This window comes from Rhinopithecus roxellana, chromosome 6 (assembly GCF_007565055.1).
Source record: "Rhinopithecus roxellana isolate Shanxi Qingling chromosome 6, ASM756505v1, whole genome shotgun sequence".
Lineage (NCBI taxonomy): Eukaryota > Metazoa > Chordata > Mammalia > Primates > Cercopithecidae > Rhinopithecus > Rhinopithecus roxellana.
Window position 1 is genome coordinate 26,901,165 of NC_044554.1, and position 24,683 is coordinate 26,925,847.

Sequence of the window (24,683 nt, forward strand, 5' to 3'; positions counted from 1 at the left end):
ATAACCATTCTGGCCAAAAAAAGGCTTTCAATGACTTTAGACAAGTAAATGATTCCTGGTACAATGATATTTCTTTGGTATTTATGAAAAAGATGATGTTTTAACTGTGAGCACCCAATTCCTGGTGCTCCATTTAAGTATTTCAGATGTTTCTAATAGGGTTGAACCTTGTTGTGAATAGCTAGTGAAATACTAACATGGAAGGCAATTTTATGAGCATTACTAAATTGAACACAAATTATCTGCTGCATAGACTACAAACAGCTATAGATAAAAAGTACAGCAAAATGATTTCACTAAATCAATATTTTATTCAGTGTCAAAGCATTGTAACTGAGTTGTATAAGTAATTTTGTCTGTAATTTTAGAAGTAACACTTGTAGAAAATATCAATTTTATTATCGGTTGTGCTACTAGAAATAATATTGAAGGAGTTAATTCTGAATTAATTTATTCATTTATGCAGTTATTTATATCCACTTAGGTACAAAACTTTTGTAAGAAAGATAACACTTTTATTGCATTATAATTTCATATTTTACAGGAGTCATAATGCAAACTCATAAGCATAAATATATACATGATGCTACCAAATGGCAATGTAACTACTAAGAGATTTAAAACATAAAACTAGAATTTAACAAGCAAAATACTTAATATGGCTTTTAATGGAAAATAACTGTTTAGAAATAATTTGTTATTGCCCCATTCTAGTCATTCCCCATCAAGTGAACATAAAATTATGATCTCCATTTAAAATGGTACATGTTATCTAAGCCAAAGTTACACATTTTGTAGCATGTATGTAGTATGAATTGTGGACTTCCTTAAATATACATACATATATACATATATATACAGATATACAGTACACAGTTCTGTTTTAATACCCCTGAACATCTTGATTAAAACTATTACAATTTTTTCTATTATAAAACTACTTGAAAAGTTAGCATAACTTCTTGGTATTGAAGTTCAATCCTATGGAATTGAAAAAAAAAAAAAACAAAATGTTGGTTATAAACACATTCTTTACAAAAAAAAATTGAATAGTGGTCCCGCACTCATAACTTATATTACAGTGAAAACATTTTATCCATTTAAAGGTATTTATATCTTGTTGTCCTTGGTTTCTGTGTGAAACAGAGGAAGTTAATAGTGAGAATATTGTAGGCAGGCCTATTTGTTAGGTTTGTCTAGGTGTTCACTTTTGTGTAAGTTCCAATTCTCTTCTTTTGAGTTGTTGTTGATTTCTATTTGCCTTGTATTACTGCTGCTGCTGCTTCTTTTGGTGTTCTGGGAACACAGGGTGACTTTACTTCTAGGAACAGGAAGAAAAGATTTAACTCTTGAAACACCCAACTCAGTCTTTGATTTACTGTTGCTGCATTCAGTAGTTTGATGGCTGCTGAGAGGACTGACCTCCTGTAAAAGACGAGAAACCACACAAGTTTATCACATTTGCCATTGTCACCAACTTCTCCTGTTATGAGCCCTACCCCTGCCTCCTCTTTGAGCAAATGCGCAGGAGTTTCTAAAACTATAGGTTCTCATGAAAAATCAAAAGAAAATGGAGAGAAGCTGAGTAATTAATTTCCTATAGACTTACTGCATGATTTTCATTAGTCCCTGTCTGATGTTACAAAATTCCTAAATACAGGAGGCAGTGACTCAAGTGCTAAGGCATCGCTCTCCTTACCAACAGAAACTTCACAAAATTACAGGCATGAGGAAATCACCAAATTGGAGTAGTCCAATTTGTAGGTAGCTCTACAAACTGTCACCTTGGGTAAGTTCCCTAACTTTTCTGCCTTCTACTTTCATGTCTTAAAAGTGAACTATTACTCAATAATCAAATAATCTGGGGACATATAGCAGAAAACATAAGAGAAACATCCTTCTCTAGCACAGCCTACATTCATCTATGATTAGGTTGCTCAAGATCTTCCATACTTGGAAGCTGCCTGTATCTCCTTTCTCTAGTGTTTCAGAACTCCTGTGATTACCTGGTCAATGTCTCTTTTTGCCCATGAAGAATCTGAAAGCTGGAGAGGTAAGATGATTTGCCCACAGTGAACGGAGTGGTGAAGCTGGGACAAGACCTCAGGTCTCCCAACTTCCACTCAAGGTGTTTTCCCCTATATTGCATCAAATTCTGCAAACTAACAAACATGATATGACTCCTACTAAGTGAGCTACTCTGAAAGCCTCTGAAGGAGTTGACCTTGATAACTTCCCCTCTTCAAAGGTAATAATGCAGCCAACAGCAATATAACCATTAAAAGATTTAAAACAAAACTAAAGTTTAACAGGAAGAATCTGATTTCACCTGGCAGTTGCATTCTCCTGGGTATCGTCTTACATGACATTGGAATCACCTGGGGGAGCTTTAACAGTCATTGACTGGGCCCTATTACCAGAGATTCATATTTAATAGTTCTGGGGTGTGGCACGGACATAGGATTTTAAAAAATCTTCTCTAATATGCGGCCAAAATTAAGAATCCCTAGCTTAACTCCTCAATATCCTTTTCCTCCACTGACCAATTAAATCAGGGGTCCCCAACCCACAGGCTGTGGACCAGTCCATGGGCTGTTAAGAACTGGGCAGCACAGCAGGAGGTGAGCGGGGTGAGCCAGCATTACCACCTGAGCTCCGCCTCCTGCCAGATCAGCAGCATTAGATTCTCATAGGAGTGCAAACCCTCTTGTGAATTGTGCAAGTGAGGGATCTAGGTTGCCCAGTCCTTGAGAGAATCTAATGCCTGATGATCTGAGGTGGAACAGTTTCATCCGGAAATCATACCTTTTAGCCAGGTCCATGGAAAAACTGTCTTCCAAGAAACCAGTCCCCGGGGCCAAAATGGCTGGGGACTGCTATCCTAAATGGTAGTATTTTTCTTAGCCCTCTATAAGTCACACATTGGTGATCTTTCCCTTCAGAGTATTTCAATCTCTAATTAAATACTTCCCAAAATTCTTTCTTTAGCCCTCATTTATCTCCTGCATTTCCACCCCACTAATTCACCTATATGTCTAGTCACACTTGAAATTCTAAAACTGTATTTATTGCATTTCCTCAATACTACTCATTTCTAAAGCCTTTCTGCTTGGTGATTCATTACTGGTTAATACTGCTTTCCCAGTGAATTTAGCAGGAAACCCTCAGTTATCTTTAGCAGCTGCCTCTCTCTCTCCTCATCAACCTAATCCAATGTTACCCACAAAATGGGCAGAGAATTATGGCTGTATCAGTGCAAATAGGAAGGTAAAGGATAAGTCCTCACTAACGGCACAGAACAAGTCCCAAACTTTTAACCATGTCACTAAAGTTCTTTTATAAAGTTTGGCTCCAATCCCCTTTAAATCCCATTTTTCCTTTATTTCCCTATTATTAATTCTTTAAAGCCCAACACAACATGTCCATTAAACTACTCCTACATCACCGAAGTGAAATCTCTTGGTGTCAGATTTCTAGACTCAGCTAATCATAAATGGAACAGCAATGTAACTCTAATATACACTTGGCTCGAGGTTTGGGAAAATATAAACACACTGAAACATCAAATATGTAATGGAGAATAAAGAGGGGACAAATCCGGGGTCCAGATCACCTGCATTTGCAGGGAAAGGAAAGAGAAGTCTAGACTGCAAGAAGCTAGCTTAGAAAGGCAAGAGCTTCCTGACATAACAAAAAACAGATGGGCTCTGTTTTAACTACATCCGAGGAAGGCTGGAAAAAGGCTGAGCTACATCTGGTGAGGGGACACATCCTAGTCCATCCTTGTCATCCTTGTCACCTCCATGTGTAGTTGATGGTATGTGAAGGGTGAACCTACTTAGTATGTTCTGCTTTTGTTTTGTAAGGATGCTTATGCTGTCAAGTTACCAGAAAGAAAATGAGAAGTTATATTGCTTGTCATGAGTTGGATGGTGATGGAGCCACAACTGTAAAAACAGTGCAGGTACCATGATCCAATCTCATTTCTCCTAACAAGAAATTACTGTTAAGTCTGCAAAATGGGACTTAGTCATGGGCCAATTACAACTTGTAATTTGGTCTAACACACCAGCAAATTCAACACATACATAGTATTCGGAAAACATGAAATACGGCATTATAATAAGGATAACAGCTAGTTGCTATACAGAATCCGGTGGTGAGGGGAGTTGTTTAATTTTGCCATTATTGTCAAATCCAGAGTTAAAGCCATGGCCCAGAGGAAGGAAAGGAGACATACACTGTGTTCTAGTCTGTTTCTGTACCTGCAACATGATGGTGAGGGGAGTGTACCTTCATGGTCTGAGGCAGGAAATGTCCACATGAAATGAAGTACCACAGTGTGGTTTGGTCAGTCCCTGGAAGTGTGAGGCTAGGACGGAAGGAGGTAGGATGAGAACATGGAGAATCACGAGGGCTTCGTGTGAGCCATAGCAATTCAAGGCCAGGAGTGCAAGAATAGAGCAAGTGGCCGATGCACAGCGTCCTGACTGAAAAGTACTCCTGACACCCTAGAAGTCAAGCCTAGGGAAGCAGCGGAGTTTAGGAACAGGAGAGTTATGAGTGTTTAATGCTTCCTGGGCCAAAACCCCCAGATTACTGATTAAATGTATAACGTTGACTATCCATGTTGCTGTGCATGTTAAACTCAAAGAGAAACTAATTCGTATAGAAAGGCACTGACCTAAAGTAAGTTTTATTTAGCCTTAAAGAATTGGTAAATCAGAGCAATTCATTCAGTGAAATTCATTCAACACACAGCATCTACTAGAAGCTAAGAAGATGCTATAATTCCTCTAGGTGGGAAAGTAGGGGGCAGGAGGAAAAGAAAAACATGTAGGGAAGGTGGCACTGGGGGTGAGTCTTTAAAGAGGCACAGGACTGTGACAGGTGAAGAGAGAGGGTTCTATGGGGAGGAGTACAGAGGGGAGTAGTAAATTACATGTAAAAAAGGAACGTGTAAACAAGATACATGAAGGCAAATCAATCCCTCTAAAGATATATTTGGAAAACAAGAAATGGGTGGAAAATGAAGATGACTGATCAGGGCTATGTTTTAGAGTAGTGGGTGTCAACCCTGGCTGCATGTAAGACTCACCAAGGAGCTTTAAAAAACCCACTGTCCAGGCTTCCCCTCAGACCAGAGGATGGGGGGAGAAAAAAAACCTCAAGTGGATTTCATGCAACCAAAGATGTGAACTTGTCCTTTCAGAGGATTAGTTTGGATTTACATAAAAGGAAAACATTTATTAGCATTTGTTCTTCCTGTTGATTTAAATATGTTTTTAATTTAGAAGGCCGGCTAAATTAGTAAACCCAATTATGCTCCCTTACTGTTAGAGTAGTGAGGAGTTATATTGTGGCAAATAATAAAGGTAAGGTACTCATTTTTGTTTTCCAACAGATAATGATGGTTGCAGGGCCCCTCTCCAATGGAGGCATTGCCAGCCTTCTGGCCATGAAGGAGAAAATGATTTCAACTAACCCAGGGAGCTCTTACCTCGAAATGGAGATACTTTTTGGTAACAGAAGAAACTGGGCATCTAACCCAGAAATACCAGCTCAGTAGGAGAAAAGGCATGAGCCAGCCAAGGTTTCAGAAGGCTGCCAACAGTAAGTACCACTTTGCCCTCTGCTGGCAGTTTCTGAGAAAAACATCTTCTAGCTCTTAGGGGTGTCTTCAGTGGGCAAAGGGAGAGAAGACTAGGAGGCAGTGGTCCTGATCCCCACATCAAGCTGCACATTTAAACAATAACATAGGTTTTTTTGCGGGGGGGGCATAGGAGCCCATATAGTGTAAAAGGACTCGTTTTAAAAAAGATCTTTTAAACAAAGCTGCCCAGAACTTTGACTTTCGGTACTACTTTATTTGTGGACAGTACCTTATTGTAGCAATTCAATACGGTCACGTGACAAAGAAGTAGTGGTATGACCATGTTTCTCCATTAGACATTTAAAAAGCAGTCATTCTCTACCAGCCAACAATATTTTTACACAAGAAAGTGATCTGGGCTTATGGGGAAGGTGGCTCACTGTTCCTCTTGCTAAGATCCTTCCACTGACCATGTTCCACAAGGAATCCTAAATTCTTGGGTCCTAGAGACCGGCCTCCAGTCAAGCACAGCTCAGGGCAAGCTATAAATAAAGGGGGAAGGAGTTGAGGCTTTAAAGATGGCAAAGGAATGGGCCCTGGACAAAGTGTTTTCCAACCAGAATGCTCAGTGCTGACTCCAGGTCATCTTAGGTCATCCTCCAAATTTTGCTGGGCTTCTAAATTGTTCCCAATTGACCAAAAAAGGCAGACATTATGCTAGCGTGAGTGTGAAAGCCATCCTTTTCTTCACAGGACATCATGTTTAATACTTTGTATTAGAGCCCCAGCCATGCAAATTCCCACTCCCATACCTGCTCCCCCAATGCATGCAGCTCACACAGGTCCACATAGAATAGCCAGGATCAAAACCTAATGAAGCAGTGAGGGAGCAGGGCTGTGGGGCCCAGTGCTGCTAGGTGATCAGATAAGGCTTAATAACTTAATAGTCTCACCATGCTTACTTTATAATCCTGCTCTCTGCGCCACACCCTCCCACACACACACAGGCCTTTGTAAGCCACCTTGGGAGTAGATGAGAACAGGATGTGAATGGCAATCAATCAACATGGTTTGGTGAACAAACCATGTATTACAAAAGTCTGCATCCTCACAATGTAACTAATGAGTGAGTCGTTTCCTATTGTTTCTGCTCACCCAGGAATACCATGCTGTGCCAGCTCTTGCCATTTATTAACCAACTGATAATGGTGCAGTGCTGTAGTCATGGAATCTGTTTCAAAAGGTTAAGGAAGTCTACTGGAATCCTGGTTCTTCTAGTTGCCATTCAGATTTGTTTTTAAAGTATCATTGAAATGTAATGCATGTTATAGAAATTTGTTTGCAATGCATTAAGACCTTTATGTTATCACTCAGTGCTTTGCTTTGTTATAATTAACTCTAATTTTCTAAATTACAGGAAATCTTAAGAACAACCAAGATGACAGTTTTGTTACCATAGTACCCCCCTCATCCACAATTTTGTTTTCTGTGACTTCAGTTACCTGTGGTCTGGAAATACACAATTCATAAATTTTCAGGCCATTCTAAATAGCATGATGAAATCTTGCACCATCCTACTGTGTTCTGCCCAGGATGTGAATCAACTTATCCATTCTGTCTACATTACCCACCCACTGGCCACTTAGTAGCCCTCTAGGTTGTCGGATTGAAGGAATATAGAGTATATAAACTTTGGTTGGGGTTCAGGCATCACCTGATGAGGCAGAACTACTGTATTTCTAGTTTTGTAATATACAAATAAAAAAAAAATGGAGATATCAACAGACACCCAAATTTTGGAATCAAATAGAAGGGAAAAAAGTAATGCTTTTCTATGTCATTTTTTTCCAAGATACTCTATAAACACTCTTTCTAATCTTGATAAACTGATGAACAATTTTACCTTTATCCTATTTTTCAGTTCTTAGCTTTGGTTTTAAAAAAAACTCTATGATTCACACTGAAAGATGATTTGTGAAGTCAATTCCATAGCAATCATCCTTTGCTCACTTTGGGGAGAAAGGGACACTTACCTTTTGTGACACTGGCATTCTCAGATTATTAATAGTTGCTGAAAGTACAGGGTTGTTTCCAGAACTATCAAACATCCTTAAATCATCCCTGGAATCAGCAATCTGGAAAATACAGAATTTACCCAGTCATGTCTCCACAGTCACACTGTGCATACTCAAGGCACAGCTAAATGGTGGAGAAACCACAGCAGAAGTGTTACTCTTATCCTCCTCCCTGCCCCTCAAATCCTGAACTTGTTCACATGAAAGACTTGAAGTCTTCATGTAAAACTGACAGCAAATGCATGAGAAACATCCTCTAAGGAAAAAGAATCCATATAAAAAGTCAAGTCATTTTGCAAGTAAAGAAAGGATATAACATTTGCAAGATTTTAATCATTACCTTTTTCAGTGGATATATGTTTTGCTTCCAACACAGTTAAATAAGATAGTGAATTCTACTTTGCTGTGGATATTATGACGATTCAAGTAAAACACAGTTGGGTGTTTCAGGGGAAGCTGAAAAAGTTACAGTCACTCAAAAGGCATCCATCAAGGCAGCTCGGTGAAACCTGCTGCAGATACCAGAGTGCCAAAACAGGTGGAACTTGATGCTGTCCATGTTTTCTTTGAGATTTCAGGTCACTGGTTTCCATATTTGGCCTCAAATTTCACAGCTTAAAGATTATGATGATATGCATTATACAAGCTAATTCTTTTTCTCATTTGCAAAGAAAGCTGTTGCTTGGTCTATAACATAAGTCTGCTGTGATGCTTGTTATAATTTTCTTACTGATAGATGACTGATAGGCCAAAGTTAGGAATGTGGAAAGGAAAAAGATCTGAGGAAACTCAAATTTAGGCTTATATAAAAAGCTGCCCAGGCTGGGTGCAGAGGCTCATGCCCGTAATCCTAGTACTTTGGGAGGCTGAGGCGGCAGATCACCTGAGGTGAGGAGTTCAAGACCAGCCTGGCCAACATGGTGAAACCCCGTCTGTACTAAAAATCCAAAAATTAGCCAGGAGTTGTGGTGGGTGCCTGTAATCCCAGCTACTCGGGAGGCTGAGGCAGGGAGAACTGCTTGAACACGGGAGGCGGAGCTTGCAGTGAGCCAAGATCCCACCACTGCACTCCAGCCTGGGCGACAAGAGCAAAACTCTGTCTCCCCGCCCCCCCTACCCCGCAAAAAAAAAAAAGGCTGCCCAAATGAATTGATGTGACTTGTACTAATGCAATTAACACACAATTTTAACTTCAGGTCTTGGAGGAGTTTGGAAAAGTAGGCTTCACAAAGTAGAGCTCCTTTATTGTATAATTGATATTTCGGAAGAAATGGCCTTTCTAAGCAAGGTGAGGGATGGTTTGATTTGCAGCATTAACCATGCTATTCAATAAGGAATTTCTTTTAGGGAATTGTGGTCCCCCAAAAGTCTCCCAGCTATTGAGTAGAGCCATTCAGTGCCCCCCCATTTATACTGCTCACCTTGCTGATATCAGACTCAGACTTGCTGGAGCACATGCTCTGAAGTTCCTTGACAAGATCTGCTTCGTCATCCGAACCCAGAGAGAGTCTCTGATCCAAATTCAACGTCAGTGACAGATCATTCTCTAAAGACCTAACGCAAAGTTCAGAAAAACGTTTTTCAAAGTGAGAACAATTCCCAATTTGGAAATCTAGACACTGTACATTTTTTGGGATTTGGTGTGGGGTAGGTAAAATGTTTTTAATATCCTTTAAAGCATTTCATAAATGTCATTTAATGCAACAACCCACTCCCATACCCTGAGAGACTGGAATACTAAGGTAAGAAATTTCTACAGGATTTTGATAACTCCTACTCAAATTCTTGAGAGGATAAAATTTTGTTTCACAAAGAACTTCACTTTGATGTACAATATTCCAGGCTCCCTACTATTGCTGTTTCTTCTGTCTCCCAGGCCAGATAGGATGCTAAACACTGGCATAGGGGACAGTGTGATAAAATGGGACAAACATGAATTTCAAACTTGGCTCTATTGCTAGCTAGCAATATGATCATGCACCAGGTTTTCTTAACACCTCAGTTCCTGGGTTCCCTTTTCTATAAATAACCCTTATGTGTACATCCTAAGGTTGCTGGAAAAATGATACAGGCTGTTGCATGTCATGGATCTAGCTGTGGTCCTGCCAGAAAATAGCATGCCATGCAGTTTCCTTCATCTTCCTTCTCTCTCTTCACCCTCCCCTCTTCTCTAATGCGGCAAACCAGTGGACATGATCCTAAATATTACCTGCCAAGTGACAGGGCACACAAACTGCCTAAACATTTCTATTCTATAATTATACAAATCATCCTTTATACCTCCATATTTGCAAGCTGAAATAGTCAATTTCTTAAATTATCACTATAAATATATAGCACTTAAAAATCACGCCTATAATCCCAGCACTTTGGGAGGTCTAGGCGGATGGATCACAAGGTCAGGAGTTCGAGAGCAGCCAGGCCAAGATGGTGAAACCCCGACTCTACTAAAAATACAAAAAATTAGCCAGGCATGGTGGCAGGCCCCTGTTAATCTCAGCTACACAAGAGGCTGAGGCAGGAGAATCACTTGAACCTGGAGGTGGAGGTTGCTGTGAACCGAGATCACGCCACTACACTCTATCTAGCCTGGGCAAGAGAGCAAGATTCTGTCTCCAAAAAAAAGTCATGCTGTTTCTGGAAATCTGTGGAAAAGTCATCTAATGACTGTCTAAAAGTTCACAAATGCATAAACAGAATTTGATCAAATGAAACCTATAATATTTCTGACCTTATTCAACAAACTACAAGCAAAATAGTCTTTATATTGCATTATATTAATCTTAAGGAACAGTTTAGATGTCATCCAAAGATACCATTCATTAGATTTCAGTTTAATATCAGCATTTGAATGACATACATTATTTTAAAAGCACATTAACAGCATAATAGTCATACAAATAATTGAGAACATGGAACATTTAAAATAGTAATTGAAGTTACTTGATTTATCTTTGCTGTGAGTTAAATTTGAAAGGTGAGCTTACTTTTGTTTTGACAGAGAAGCATTCCTGTTATAATTCAGCTGTGATATAGTCTTGTTTTTTATACCTGTTAAAAAAGAGAACCATTTTCAATAGATCATTGTCCCTGTGCCTCTTGAACTCTGTATTTAAAAGAAACAGACTGTGGACTTTGCAGCACTTTCATACTGTTCTTGGATTAATATCTACCATTTGAGATTTTCCCCAGGACAGAGGCTCTGGGCATAGCCTCCTGCACAGGCATTGTGGGAAAGTCAAGGAATAGCCAACTCCCTCGAGTACATTTTGGTGGAACTTGGTACTACTAACACTACCTAATGCTCAAGTCAAGAATCCTGAATCTCGCTTTTACGGATGGCCCTTCTCTCTAGTCAAGTCCCTGGTTCCTCAGGCCCTTGTTCTCGAAGGACCAAAAGAAGATTTAATACCTGCCTTTGGATGATGGTAATCACCCTTTCTCTACCTTTGTGTGCATTCTAACACTACTATGTAATCAAGTATAGTTTTTGACATGTGGCATTAGCCATGCACTTGTAGAAATTTAACTTTTAACAACTTTTGCATTATACAGAAAAGAAAATATGAACAGGGTACAAAAAGTCATGGAATTTAAAAAATGCTGAAAATCATATCAATGTTTTGTAAACTGCAGATTATGACATAGTTAAAAAAAAAAAACAAAAAACAAAGAAAATAGCCTGTATTGATTGTGTATCAGTTATACAAACATACAAATGCAGAGGTTTGTGTGTACAGGTGATGGTATAAAATGTATTTCTCACTATGGGTTATGGTTAAAGTTTGAGAAACACTCTTATAAACCATTTTAGACTCAATGTTATGAATGCATTAAAACAGTTGCTTTTGAGTGAATTCTAAAAATATTAATATTGTCAACACAAATTTTTTGAAAATTAAATATATCCTCATTAAAAGATCAAAGAAAATCACTGTCAAGTTTCTTTACTCATACTTTTGTCATTATCATCCAAAGCACTGACTAGTGGCTTCTACTAATCACTACATAGTGCACAGCCTTAGGTTCTGCCTTAAAGGCCTGGGATCTGACATCAGGCCTTTCTGTTTTAGGTCAGAAAAGAAATGGGCTGTCTCTTTATCAAATTTTATGAGCTTCCATAGTGACCTGCATGTAAAGGGATTCCTGTGCTGGTTTTTTTTTTTTTTTTTTTTAAAACAACCCAAGTCACTGGAACCATTGTAATAATCATATATACATTGGAATAATTAGAAAAATTTACCATTATAAAAATGATGAGAGGCATGTCAGTCATGGTTTCTAACCCAACTACAGACTCATGAATTATATACTTTGTAAAATTAACTTTTAGAAATTTCCTTGTTGAAGTCTATGTAAACTCCTGTAGCGTAGTTTTATTCTGTCAAAGAAGCTCATGCTTCAAAGAAGATAACATTTGATATCAAATAATAGTTCAAAACAAATTACTAAAAATACAAACAATTTCAAATCTATTCATCTTTTTTCACATTTAACATAATATAGTTTTCTGAGCCAGCCTCTTCCATGATACTGCTTTAAATTCATATTCATTTTGATTGTCCACTCTAAAGCATATACACTTATTAACTTAGCTCAAAAAGTTGGTCTTAAACATTATAGAGATTCTAATAAACTTAGAAATGACACAGTGAAGAGCCTCAATGGGTGTCCAGTTATCTGAGTACCCACAGATCACTGCATGTCTAACAAGATTAGGGTGGCATGGACTACAGAAAATCGCACTGGGCTTGCAAGAAACAATTATAGAACCACATATTTCCAGGAGAGGTGATTTGGAGCAGGTGTTCAAGGGTTTCTGAACCTGAGTTTTGTTCTCTGTAAATGGAGATCATTATCATTGTCTCAGAGCTTTCTTGCATACCGAAAGGACTAAGAGCAAATGAATGGTATAATCTTTGCTACAGAAAGTCACCGGGGGGTCTATACTAAATTGACAGGCTGGAGTCCAGTGATTCTTACTCCCTGAATCAAACACTCTGACAACTTTGGGAAGTAATGACAAGCTCTGAAGATGAAAACAGTATCTAGTATCAATATAAAATGCTTATCTTTTTAAAAGTATAAGAAAATTCATTTTATTCAGTAAATTTTCATTCACTTAAAAAAAGGGGTCAAAATTTGCTATCATGCACTTAGGGTAATGGGGGAGCCCTAGCATATATTGATAGGATTAAAAAACGTTAAATTGCTATTAAAATTAACAAAATACAAGCTTAAAAATAAAAATATAACTAAAAGCAACTTTTTTACGTTTTTAAAAATACAAGATTTTAAGCACCTCATTTAGAAACCCCACTGCTAAAAGGTGGCATAAAATTCCACAAAACAAATACTTTGAGAGGGGAGGCAAATGAATGACATAATCTGAAGTCCACGGTGCACATGAGGTGGAAATTTCCTTTCGCTTTTATTCCAATTTGTATTTCTTTTGGGAAGGACATTTATAATTTATATAATGGCTGATTATCCTATTATCAATGCCAAAAGGAATAGGTCTAACACCAGAAGATACACACGTGTTACATCTTGTTAGAATGAAAGCTTACACACTTATTTTTCACGTGATGTCCCATCATATGAAATCTGTCCAATTTATTAGAATGCCTCAATGAAGGCAGGAATTATTTTTTTATTTTTATTTTTTTGAGACAGAGTCTTACTCTGTCACCTAGCCTGGAGTGCAGTGGCGTGATCTCGGCTCACTGCAAACTCTGTCTCACAGGTTCAAGCAATTCTCATGCCTCAGCCTCCTGAGTAGCTGGGATTACAGGCATGCACCACCAGGTCCAGCTAATTTTTGTATTTTTAGTAGAGACAGGGTTTTGCCCTCCTGACCTCAAGCTATCCACTCGCCTCGGCCTCTCAAATTTCTGGGATTACAGATGTGAGCCACCATGCTGGGCCAGGAATATGTTTTTTCACCACTCTATTTCCAGTGCCTAGACTGGAACCCGGCACATGGTACATGTCGTCCATGAGAAATAAATGTGTACACCTGATTCACCTGGAAAGGTCTTAAATGGGTATCAATATGTCTCTACACGTATTTTTTTTTCTTTTTTTGAGACGGAGTCTCGCTCTGTCGCCCAGGCTGGAGTGCAGTGGCCGGATCTCAGCTCACTGCAAGCTCCGCCTCCCGGGTTTACGCCATTCTCCTGCCTCAGCCTCCCGAGTAGCTGGGACTACAGGCGCCCACCACCTCGCCCGGCTAGTTTTTTGTATTTTTTTTTTTAGTAGAGACAGGGTTTCACCATGTTAGCCAGGATGGTCTCGATCTCCTGACCTCATGATCCGCCCGTCTCGGCCTCCCAAAGTGCTGGGATTACAGGCTTGAGCCACCGCGCCCGGCCACGTATTTTTTTTTAATGTAAGATTAACTTATGAGTGACATAGTAGTAGAGAAATATGCCAATGATTTTATTATGCAATAATGCAATGATTATACAAATTGTGAACACCAAGAGAAATTAATAAATGACCATTAACAACTTAAAGATTAATTTTGGAATTCTAGTTTGAAAGTGGTATTTTTCAGGTAGGGATCTCCTATATATTTTTGGAAATGTACCTACTATATAGTTTGTTTATTCCATGAGAATGTGCATTGAAATACTTAAACTTTGTTTTGCCAAATGCATAGTGATAAAAATGAAAGCATATTTGCTTTCAGACACTGGATTGGGAATGTCCACCTCCTTGTAGGCAGCATGCCTACCCCGGCCCCTTACCTTCGGTGCTTAGGTCTGGCTTATTCCAGGTGGGTAAAGAGAAGCGGCCAGACTTCCTGCGAGGACTGGTGTTCACCTTTCTCCAGGCACCACTCTCTCCTTTCTTTTTGTTACAACTGTTATAACCGGAAACTATGGATAAATGGAAACTTCCTCCTTTGAAATCAGCTGTATGCTGGTCTAGTTCTGAAACAACACAAATCACAGCAGGGATAATGCAGTTTCACTGATTAAAGCAAAATCCATTTCTATTTCTCAAAGATATGGACTGTTCAAAATCATGCACTTATTTAATATCCAAGCTGGGATTTTGTGAACCAGCACAAACTTTACTTGGAGATCTAGAATTCAAACATTAACCAGTAATTAAAATCACAGTTCTGGAACACTGCTATAAAATGTATACTTTTCTAATTACAAAGAGAAGATAGACAGCTCTCTAAAAACAACTTTTAAAAGGTATTTTATAAGGGTGTGAATTTCCTCTCCTCTGCAGAAACCCACATACCTGCTCTGGGGAGGGGACAGCCATGCAGTACAGCTTTATTTAGCAAGATGCTGAGAGCAGCTTTGACCACAGCCTGCTGTCCTTGGCTAGGGTGTCTTTTAGCAGTTGTCTGTCCAAAGCCAGGTTGTCTTTTCACAGAGGCTCTTGACAATATTGCTTCTTGAACTCTGGGCGCGATGACGCCATTCCACAGCTTAGACATCCACCTAGCAGGAGAGGGGCCGATTCATCCCTTAGGAGCAGGCTTCTCAATAATTATACACAATTCTACGAAAGGACAGTTTGAACACTATGGGGAAAAAACGTTAAGTGTTTCTGTAGATATGCTACCTTTCCCAGGTAGTTTTCAAATAAGTGAAATTACCCAATACAAAAGTAGTTTGAATCTTTCTCAAAAATACAATGTATTTCAAATGAAACTGATTGTTTACATGTCTCTCTCAATGTAGAATCAATGCTTGAGTGCTGAGTGAATGAATGCGTGAATAAATACATGGAAAGGAAGGTAAATTTAAAGACTGAAGAAATCTGGAAAAAAGATTTCCTAAAAGTCCTTGTCTAAATAGCTTCAACTTCTTTGTTATACCTCCTTAATAAAGTACACATATATTGTATTTTAATATTTCTGAAATTGGGATCTTTTTTTTTTTTTTTTTTTTTGAGACAGTCTCGCTCTGTCACCCAGACTGGAGTGCTGAGGCACAATCTCGGCTCACTGCAACCTCTGCCTCTTGGGTTCAAGCAATTCTCATGCCTCTGCCTTCCAAGTAGCTGGGATTACCCGCAAGTGCCACCACGCCTGGCTAAGTTTTGTACTTTTAGTAGATATGGGGTTTCACCATGTTGGCTAGACTGGTCTCAAACTCCTGACCTCAAGTGATCTTCCTGCCTTGGCCTTCCAAAGTGCTGGGATTACAGGCGTGAGCCACTGTGCCCAGCCTGACATGTATTGTATAATCACTGGTAAATTAAATCTGCCTGTCCCAAGGCAAGGGCTCACTGTTGCGTGTGGGTGGGCTCAGTTCTATCGGGAGGATGGGGGTCAACCAGCTATTGCCTCAGTGGACTGTTTGCATTAATAGCCATAAACAGTGGGACTTCAGCCCAAATTTGCAGCACTCAAAGTTAAAACTAGATTATGCTTTGTTGCAGTATTGAAAAAACACTTATATGATTAAAGGCTATAGAAACAAAACCACATCTCCCAGGTCAGGAATGTTTCCAAAGCTATTAGACACTGCATGAATCTTTCAAGAACTGTCAAAAACTATGATCCATCAAGTTTCTCTCTTAATGTCTAGTGCTATGCAATCGGGGAAAAATAAAAGTACGATAGGGAACACAGATAAAATTCTGGTATTTTACAATATGAATCAAAATTATGCAGTTATTCCTAAAAGTGCTACAGTATAAATATGATAAGCTGTGGTTTGAAAAAAAAAATCAACTCCTTAGCCATTGGTAGACAATTATCTGCGGCATTTCTGCACATCTGGTGTTAGTTTTTGTTCTGAACTATCTTTTCAGTCTTGGAAGACAGAGATAAAGGTCTCCTTCAGGAGCAGAGGGCAGAATTGTTTCCTGACCAGGATAATAAAAATAACATCTTCCAGGGCCAATGGTCGACAGAGTTGCAGCATCCCTCTTTAGAAGCCTTGGAGGGATGGGAAGTGGGGAGTTCCACAGCTGTGAGGCAAATCCAGCATCTACATGGGCCACTATGTATCACCCCATGGGACTTCAGGGGTAACGGGAACCTATGTAAAAGTGAAGCTCAGGCTGCCTGCTGTGTTGTGGATGATGAAGTCCTGTGTCCCTCACTCAGCATCCTCAACCATGGCAGGCTAATATAGTAGCTTGCAAATAGGGTAAAAATCTTGGAACCTCCACAGTTCTTGACAAAGACTATACTCCATATAGGAGAGGTCAAAATTGGTTCCTAAGAATCTTGAGACTCTGGATGTAAAAAAGACTAATTTAATTGACATAATAATGAAGAAAGTAGTAATTATATCAATAAGTGTATTTATTTTGTAGCAAAAATCTAAATGTACATTTAATATACTACTTCTTTCCCACCAATTAGCTGTTATAAAAATGGTGGTTTGTCTTACAACAGAGAAAATATACATATACTTTTTAGAGACAGGGTCTTGCTCTGTCACCCAGGCTGGAGTTCGGGGGCTTAATCAAAGCTCACTGCAGTCTTGACCTCCTGGGCTCAATTGATCCTCCTGCCTCAGCCTCCCAACTCAAGTAGCCAGGACTGCAGGTGCATGCCACTATGCCTGGCTAATTTTTTTTCAAGTGATGCTCCCCTCTCAGCTTCCCAAAGCAATGGGATTATAGGCATCAACCACCACACCCAGCTGAGAAGATACTATTTCAATCTCCTGCTTTCCAAGACAGGCTTCTGCCTATGACACCAGAAACTACAGAATCAAATCTGCTTGCTGGTCACAGAACCATTACTAAACTGGATGGTAACAAATTTTTTCTCCTTTCAATTTTCTCCTGATTTTCTGTTTCATTAACCTTATTGTATATATGTCTGTTCTCATAAGCTGCTTCAAAGGAAAACACAGTAAGTACTGAACATGGGTCTCAATAAAGGGAGAAGCTTTTCAATTCATTAACAGAATGCAGGTTTTTTGGAGGGTGTGCATACAATACTTGATGAAACTTCTTATGTGGGACCTCACTTAGGAGACTCTGCATAGTAAGCCAAGCATAACTTGGATGAGAGTTTTCTAATAGAGGAAAAACCTAGCTCTCAGCAAAAATGCAGCTGCCCTAGGGGAAGCACCCCGTAGACAAGCTGTGGCCATCCTCTGGAAGAGCAGAGAGCACTGGCACTCTGTATCAGTGACAGGAGGTGGCACAAGGCAGCCTGGTCAGCATCCTTACCCTCAAACATCTGAATTGGCCATGTCTCCATTATAAGCAGAAAACTAACGAAACATGGCACTTACTTCACTGTCACTTGGGCATGTCCAGGAACTACAGGACAAGACAGGAAATATTTTGGTCCAAGAAGTGCTTCAGGTGTGCCCAAGCGGGCCAGGCAGGAGTTAAGCTGACGCCAGACGGACAGAGCCCAGTCGACAATCTTGCACACAGGATCGCAGGGTGAGGGCGCCTGACCTTTGAACTAGAGAGACAGGGAGGTAAAACCCAGGGGCTTGGTTTAGAACATTTTGTTTTTAAAAGCCCAAAATTAAAAATATAAAGCTTTAAATCAAAATTGAAAACGAGTTGAATTTTATGTAACTTTACCTGGGATGGCTGAATGAGGGATAATAACACACATTATAGTTGTGCAAACATGTTAGTGTGATAAGCATTTTTCTCCTTCAATTCTCACCATGAGCTTGAGTTAGGCATTTTTACCCCATTTTACATATCAGGAGCCTAAGGCAGGAAGAAAAAATAACTTGCCCAAGGTCCTGCAGGTAATAGTGACAAAGTCAGGGCTGGAGTCTATTTATATTTTTATTAAGGCATAATTGACAAAAATTATATATATATGGTGTATATTATGATGTCTTATGTATGTATACATTGTGAAATTATTCAAATAAGCTGATTAACATGTCCATTTCTTCACACACTTATTTTTTATGGTGAGAGCATTTAAGATCTACTCTCAGCAATCTGCAAGTATATGTTAACTACATAGGGTTTATCTTTAATAGAAAAATAGGATACGGCATCTTGCTGAAATAATAAAGGAATCATTTATCACGTTTAAAATAAATCCAGTAATCACTATTAAGCTAAAGAACTTCCGGCCGGGCGCGGTGGCTCAAGCCTGTAATCCCAGCACTTTGGGAGGCCGAGACGGGCGGATCACGAGGTCAGGAGATCGAGACCATCCTGGCTAACACGGTGAAACCCCGTCTCTACTAAAAAGACAAAAAACTAGCCGGGCGACCTGGCGGGCGCCTGTAGTCCCAGCTACTCGGGAGGCTGAGGCAGGAGAATGGCGTGAACCCGGGAGGCGGAGCTTGCAGTGAGCTGAGATCCGGCCACTGCACTCCAGCCTGGGCGACAGAGCGAGACTCCGTCTCAAAAAAAAAAAAAAAAAAAAAAAAGGCTTAACATTTCTGAAGCTCTCTATTCAAGCTTCACTTTCTATGGTCAGCCAGGGCTGGAAGAACAGGCTTAGCTTTGTGGGCAGCTGACAGAGGGAGACGGGCCTCGCCAGCTGCCTCATCAAGACCGCATGTAGAGGAAGGCAGAAGGAGGGCAGAGCTCGCATTGGAACTCGGTCCCCAGGGAAACGTTACTTTTTCTGGGAAGGCCGAATTATTCTCTTAATGACTATTTAATAAACTGCTTCTAAAGCTCAGACTGTTAGATATCGTAACAGAATCACATTTCACAGTTGCTAAAGGCAGAATGTAATCTGTCCTTCCTAAGGACCTGAACAAACAGGTGGGCACCCCTTCTCTCCAAAGTGCAGATGTTGTTTATATGAAATTTCTCCTTTTGCAAGTTGGTTGTATTATGGGAAAAGTGGTTACTGGACAGTACATTAAAAACTGGTGTTTCATTAAAAGGACTATCCAATAAACAGACTTTCTAGTAACTACATGTTTTCATTTCCTTCCCTAGAGATATATTCCTTCAGCGTTAATGGATACTTTTGTGTACAGGTGTGTATGCCTACTATGTATTCTATGCCTATTTGTTATTGCTGCTAAGGAGGAAAAGTCCATGTTAGTTAGTATACTCATGAAATACAGAGGACACAAAAGAAAAGGTGTGAAAAGCCAATGACGAGCAAGTGATCAGTTCTGGTGTGGTTTCATGGAGTGGAGGAAGCCACCTGCCTTTTTTTTTTTTTTTTTCTTTTGAATTTTACCAGCTGGAAAAAGGAGGAAATTGAGCCAGGCCCTTTATCTCTCAGATCTCTTCCAGACTGGCAGTCTTGAAGTACAGACACACACAAGCTGCTATGGTAATTCGAAAGAAGAACTGACTAAATACAGCATGGTCAGGAAAGACAAACAGATGAGGTGGGACTTCAGCCGGGTCTCCCACAGGATGTCTGGGACACGGGATTGGTGAGGGGAGGTGGGAAGAGTGTCCCAAATACGGAAGAGGGAAGGAACTGTGCAGGAGGAGCAGTCAAAATGGGTGCTGATGTTTGCAGATAACAAAAGGGATGAATAAATGACAGACTTCTACAAGTAAATAGTCTATGTAACTGTTACTAATTCAAGGTGCTGGATCTGATCCCCCACCTAGCAAGTCCCCTGAACAAATGACTTCACAGCCACATAGTTGTCCTTGAGTTTTCCCACATGCCAACCCCCTCCTCCCTAGGCCTGAGATGTGTTGCAAGTGCTGCTCCTTCTGCCCAGACCCCCTGCCTCCCTATTCTCAGCAAACTCTTCTTCCTTTAGATAACAAATTAGCGTGACCTGCAGATCCTCCAATGTGACCACAGATAGAGAGGGCTCCACTCCAAATTCCTAAAATAAGTGATCTTCCCACTTCCGCCCGAGTTTCTATAGTGGTACTTTACCTGTTTCTTTCACAGCATGTATTAGCCACCTGTTTAATTAGCATGATTTGAGTGTTGTACCCATGAAGTCGGACAGAATCAGAACAGGGAACACAGAGTTTAATCTGATGTCATTTATCAGATTTGTGGCCCTGCCACTCAAGAAGAGACAAGGCTTAAATAGTTGAATCCAGTCCAGTGGTGAAATAGCATGGGTAGAGGTTACAGATTCAAATACAAGCTGAGAACTAGGTAATGTGTAAACTGAATCTACCCCACTTGGAAGGCATGGCCTTAGATACTTGCACACAGTGACTATTGGCGGGACTCTACTGATTATTTTCCTGTTACCGAGGAAAGCCTAAGGCCAGATCACAAGTCCTCAACAAGCCTGGCCAATACACAGACTTGGCCAGCCAAGAAAATAACCCTGAATTTTCATGGAAAGAGAACCCAGGTTTCTTGAGATGGAAAAAACTGGGGGGCGTGGGGGTAGGAGGTATATTATTATCTTCATTAATATTCAGAATTAAATATAATCAAACATGTTATGGGTTAGGATGAGAGAATCATATATTGGGTGTTTTTAAATACTTGAAATGTTTACAGGAATCTCATATATTAGAATAGCTTCATGTCCAGTTTAAAATGGTAACTGAGTTACTGATTTAGGGTTGTGATCTTAAGAAGGGGTAAGAGAATTTTATTAAGTTTATGTAAATGGTACAAGAATTAAGAGAACATTTGAGCCACTGGATTTATAAATTTCATTTTCTGGTTTTATAAGAGTTAAGTACTTGGGAAGATTTTTCAGACAGTAGAAATTTTTATAAAGAGAAATAAAATATATTAAAGTTTTAAAGACCAAACTATTTAAAGAAATGTAATTAAGCTATGAGTCCCTTCAAAGGTGATTGTTAAATTTTGCTACATTTATACATAGAAAGATAAAGCTTATACAATTAACTTAAAAGCCTGAGGGAAAGCCGGGTATTTGGATGTACAACCCTAACACACTGAATACATTTTTTAAAATAGCACTTGAATAATGCCTCCTGAATAAAAACTGTCCTCCAAGGTCCCAGTTCCTACAAAGATCATTTCTTTGTGAAGGTCTGTCTTTCCACGAGAACACTAGCTCTCTGAGGGTGAGAGGAGCCTCATCTTGTCCCACAGTCCCCAGGCCAGGGGCAAATGTTTACGGAATAACCAGCTAACACTGTTCTGATGCACTTATCACACTGTGTTTTGATGATCAGTTTGCATGGCTGTACGTCCTTTCAATCTTAGTACTGGATCTTCCTTGGTGTGCCACAAAGTGAGGATTTAGAAAACACGATGACTGACCCACAGGAAGAACAGGCTGAGAAGTTCTAAGTCTGGATGACTGATAACAAAAAAGAAAGTCGGCGGGGGAAGCCCGGAGTTAGGTTTGGGGACAGGACATGTTGAGTTTGTTATGTGTGCAGTGTCAGATGGACTGCATTATATAGATCTGCAGCTGATTACATGAACTGAACACAAAATAGAGGGGTATGCAGACAAAGGAGAAAGCTGGATGAATTTTAAAGCATGAATTCTAGAAGAAACATTATTTACATGTATATATAGTACCTCACCAGGTATTACAAATAGTTAAGTGTTAATGAGAATGACATGAAATATTTCATATTCTGGGTAAGTGACAAGATGCTGTATCTAGATTTGTAGTTCACCTGGTATTAATGGTAATGAAAAACAATTTTATTTTACTAAAAGTAAGTTGTCAGATAAAATGCTAATGTCACCAAAATGTACAGAGCTCTTTCAGCATAAATACGTTTTTCCAAAATTTCAAATTTGCACATTTTAAATAACACCATATAACGCACATGACCTAGAGGGAGTAATTCTTTTTAGAATTATATTTTATAAAAATCAAATCCCTTTTTGGTGGTATGGAAGGTTCACACAAAAATAAATATTTATTTACTTTTAGGAGAAATATCCCTTGATTAGAAACCAGGCACAGAAACTGACTTTGTATTTTATAAGAAAGAAGATTCACATAAATCTTTGCTTTACCAAGTAATTATGACATTAAGACAGAGGACAACTGTGAACATTGGTATGTCCTACATGAAAGAAATAATGTGGCCAAGGAAAAACAAAAAAATTGATTCTGTGATACCAGCAGCTCTATTAAATTGACATCACTGTATCATCTGAGGCTTTGGGATTTGTTACAATTTTCCTTCTCTTCAAAAGAGGAATGATCATTATATAACTCTTCGATATTTTTTAAGCAACAATTCTGAGATCATGTATTATATAATGAATGATAGTTTAATATTTCCTACTAAAAAGGGAATAATTGTTTTTTTATTAAATACTAGTAGAAAGCCTAGTATTGTCCTGAGAGGTCGATTTTCTTGTCTCTTTCTAAGGAACTAGAAGAAGAAACTGTGATCAATTATCAGCATGCTGTAAGTGTCCACAAAGATTAGGTTCTGTGACATTACAAGATTCCTGATGTTTTGCAGGAGTCATCCGTTCCCTTGTACACACACCCCAGGGACTGTTCTATTCACCTATTTGAAGTGCTTATTGGTAAAGGAAAGGCATTTCCTTTTTTCCACTTTCCATTCTTTGCAGCACACCCCACTCTCAAATGCAATGGAAAAGAGAGTGAACCTGAAGCTTGGAACTTTCCTTTCAAAATAAGTTAAAACAATTTTTATCAGAGAGCCGGGGGAGGGAGGTATACTTTACCTGAAATAGTGCCAATCCTACATAATAGAACTGGTATCTTTTCTGATTATTTATGTGAATTATCTTTGGTAACGAGATTTAAATATTGACAGTGATAAAGTTAATGGAAGTATCGGCAATTTGAAAAGCTACAGACCTATGGCTGTTTTTACCTCACCATTCTTCCTTCTTGCTGAGATCATACAGTGGCTGGGCTTTGGCCAAAAGCATATATTTATGACCAAGTAACTGATTTAAATATAACATGGGGTAGATTTCTCTTATCAAATTAGGAATTTCAGATATTAATTCTAATTACCAGTGGCAGACACTGTTTAATGAATTCCCAAAAGCCATTCTCACCCCACACTTCTCCCCACCACTATCTCCCCAGCCCCAGCACACATGCCTGCACACACTCTAACAAAATAGATGCAGAAATTTATTCAAGCATTTGGTGGAGAGCTTCAATCTTGGAAAAGCAGGTTTGGCCATGGTCTGGGATGAAACCAGTTTTGGTTAATGAAACATTAAAGAGAAGTCTTATGTTTCTGGAAAAGTGCTTTCCTCCCTGATGAGGAGACTGAGGAAGCTGAAGCTCTCTATCCTTCGCTGCAGCCTGCTTCCTGCCCTTGAACATGTTTTCACAAGGGCACAGTGTCTGCAGCCTTTTGGGCACACTGCAGTCTTGAGGGGAGGGTCAACAGACTCCCTTGAACCTGGGACCTGAGATGTTGGACACCTACCACAAGACATCTGGTTATGTGAGTGTGAAAATCCTTTCTGTGAAGCAGCTAGCAGTTGGGGTGTTCTGTTTTTAGCAGCTTAAAATATTGCAATAATGCAGTGACAATACTGTCCTTCAAATGTGGCCCATTGTGCAGGATTAAATGAGAAAATCTTACTAAATCAAGCTCTATTATTACTAATCTACTTGACACTCAGCTACTGGCCCACTTTAAAAATATTAAACAATGATGTGTTCGATTTGGTCAACTCTCAATTATTTTTATCATTTGGGAGAATATAGAATATTTATTTTGTTATTCTGTGAAAGTCACTAAAAGTTATTATTACTCTTGAAAACGTGTCCAAAGATACAGAATTCTACTTATTCATGTGGCTTTTTAATATTTACCATAGCGTAGTATAACAGGCCTATTGTAAAATGTGCCCACAGGGGCGTATGTTTTGAAGGCCTCAAGAAAACAGGAAGTTTTCCTTCAGAAGAGTGATTAATTTTCTAACCAAGCCTTTTATGGCATTTAGAACTTGGTGAGATTCCTTGAGAACCACTGATAACAACGGTAAAACTGATTTGCTTCTTCTCGTACTTAATGCAGTGCAGAATTTGTTATGGGTTTCACATTCATTACGTTATTTGGCCCTTCAATGTCAAAAAAACTGTACTTGCCCAAGGCTGCATAGTTAGTAAGAGGTGGAACTCAAGCTGAGATCTCCTGATGACTAAAACCCCTGCTCTCCTGGCAATGGGCTGCAGTTTCTGTTTGTT

The 24,683-nt window shown here is 39.3% G+C and overlaps 1 protein-coding gene across 2 annotated transcripts in view; it reads right to left on the reverse strand.

Annotated features, from left to right (window-relative positions):
* Positions 1-288: 288 nt before the first annotated feature.
* CTTNBP2 (cortactin binding protein 2) overlaps positions 289-24,683 on the reverse strand; it is a 166,567-nt gene continuing 142,172 nt past the window's right edge. The window contains exons 17-23 of one of the 2 annotated variants that reach the window (XM_010389331.2): positions 17,901-18,079; positions 14,929-15,134; positions 14,421-14,606; positions 10,656-10,719; positions 9,090-9,222; positions 7,627-7,728; positions 289-1,425 (exon numbers count right to left, since the gene is read on the reverse strand). In XM_010389331.2, coding sequence (XP_010387633.1) covers positions 1,180-1,425; positions 7,627-7,728; positions 9,090-9,222; positions 10,656-10,719; positions 14,421-14,606; positions 14,929-15,134; positions 17,901-18,079 — 1,116 coding nt within the window. In that variant the 3' untranslated portion in view covers positions 289-1,179. The remainder of the gene's footprint in view (positions 1,426-7,626; positions 7,729-9,089; positions 9,223-10,655; positions 10,720-14,420; positions 14,607-14,928; positions 15,135-17,900; positions 18,080-24,683) is intronic. The other variant, XM_030933371.1, reaches the window with a different exon arrangement.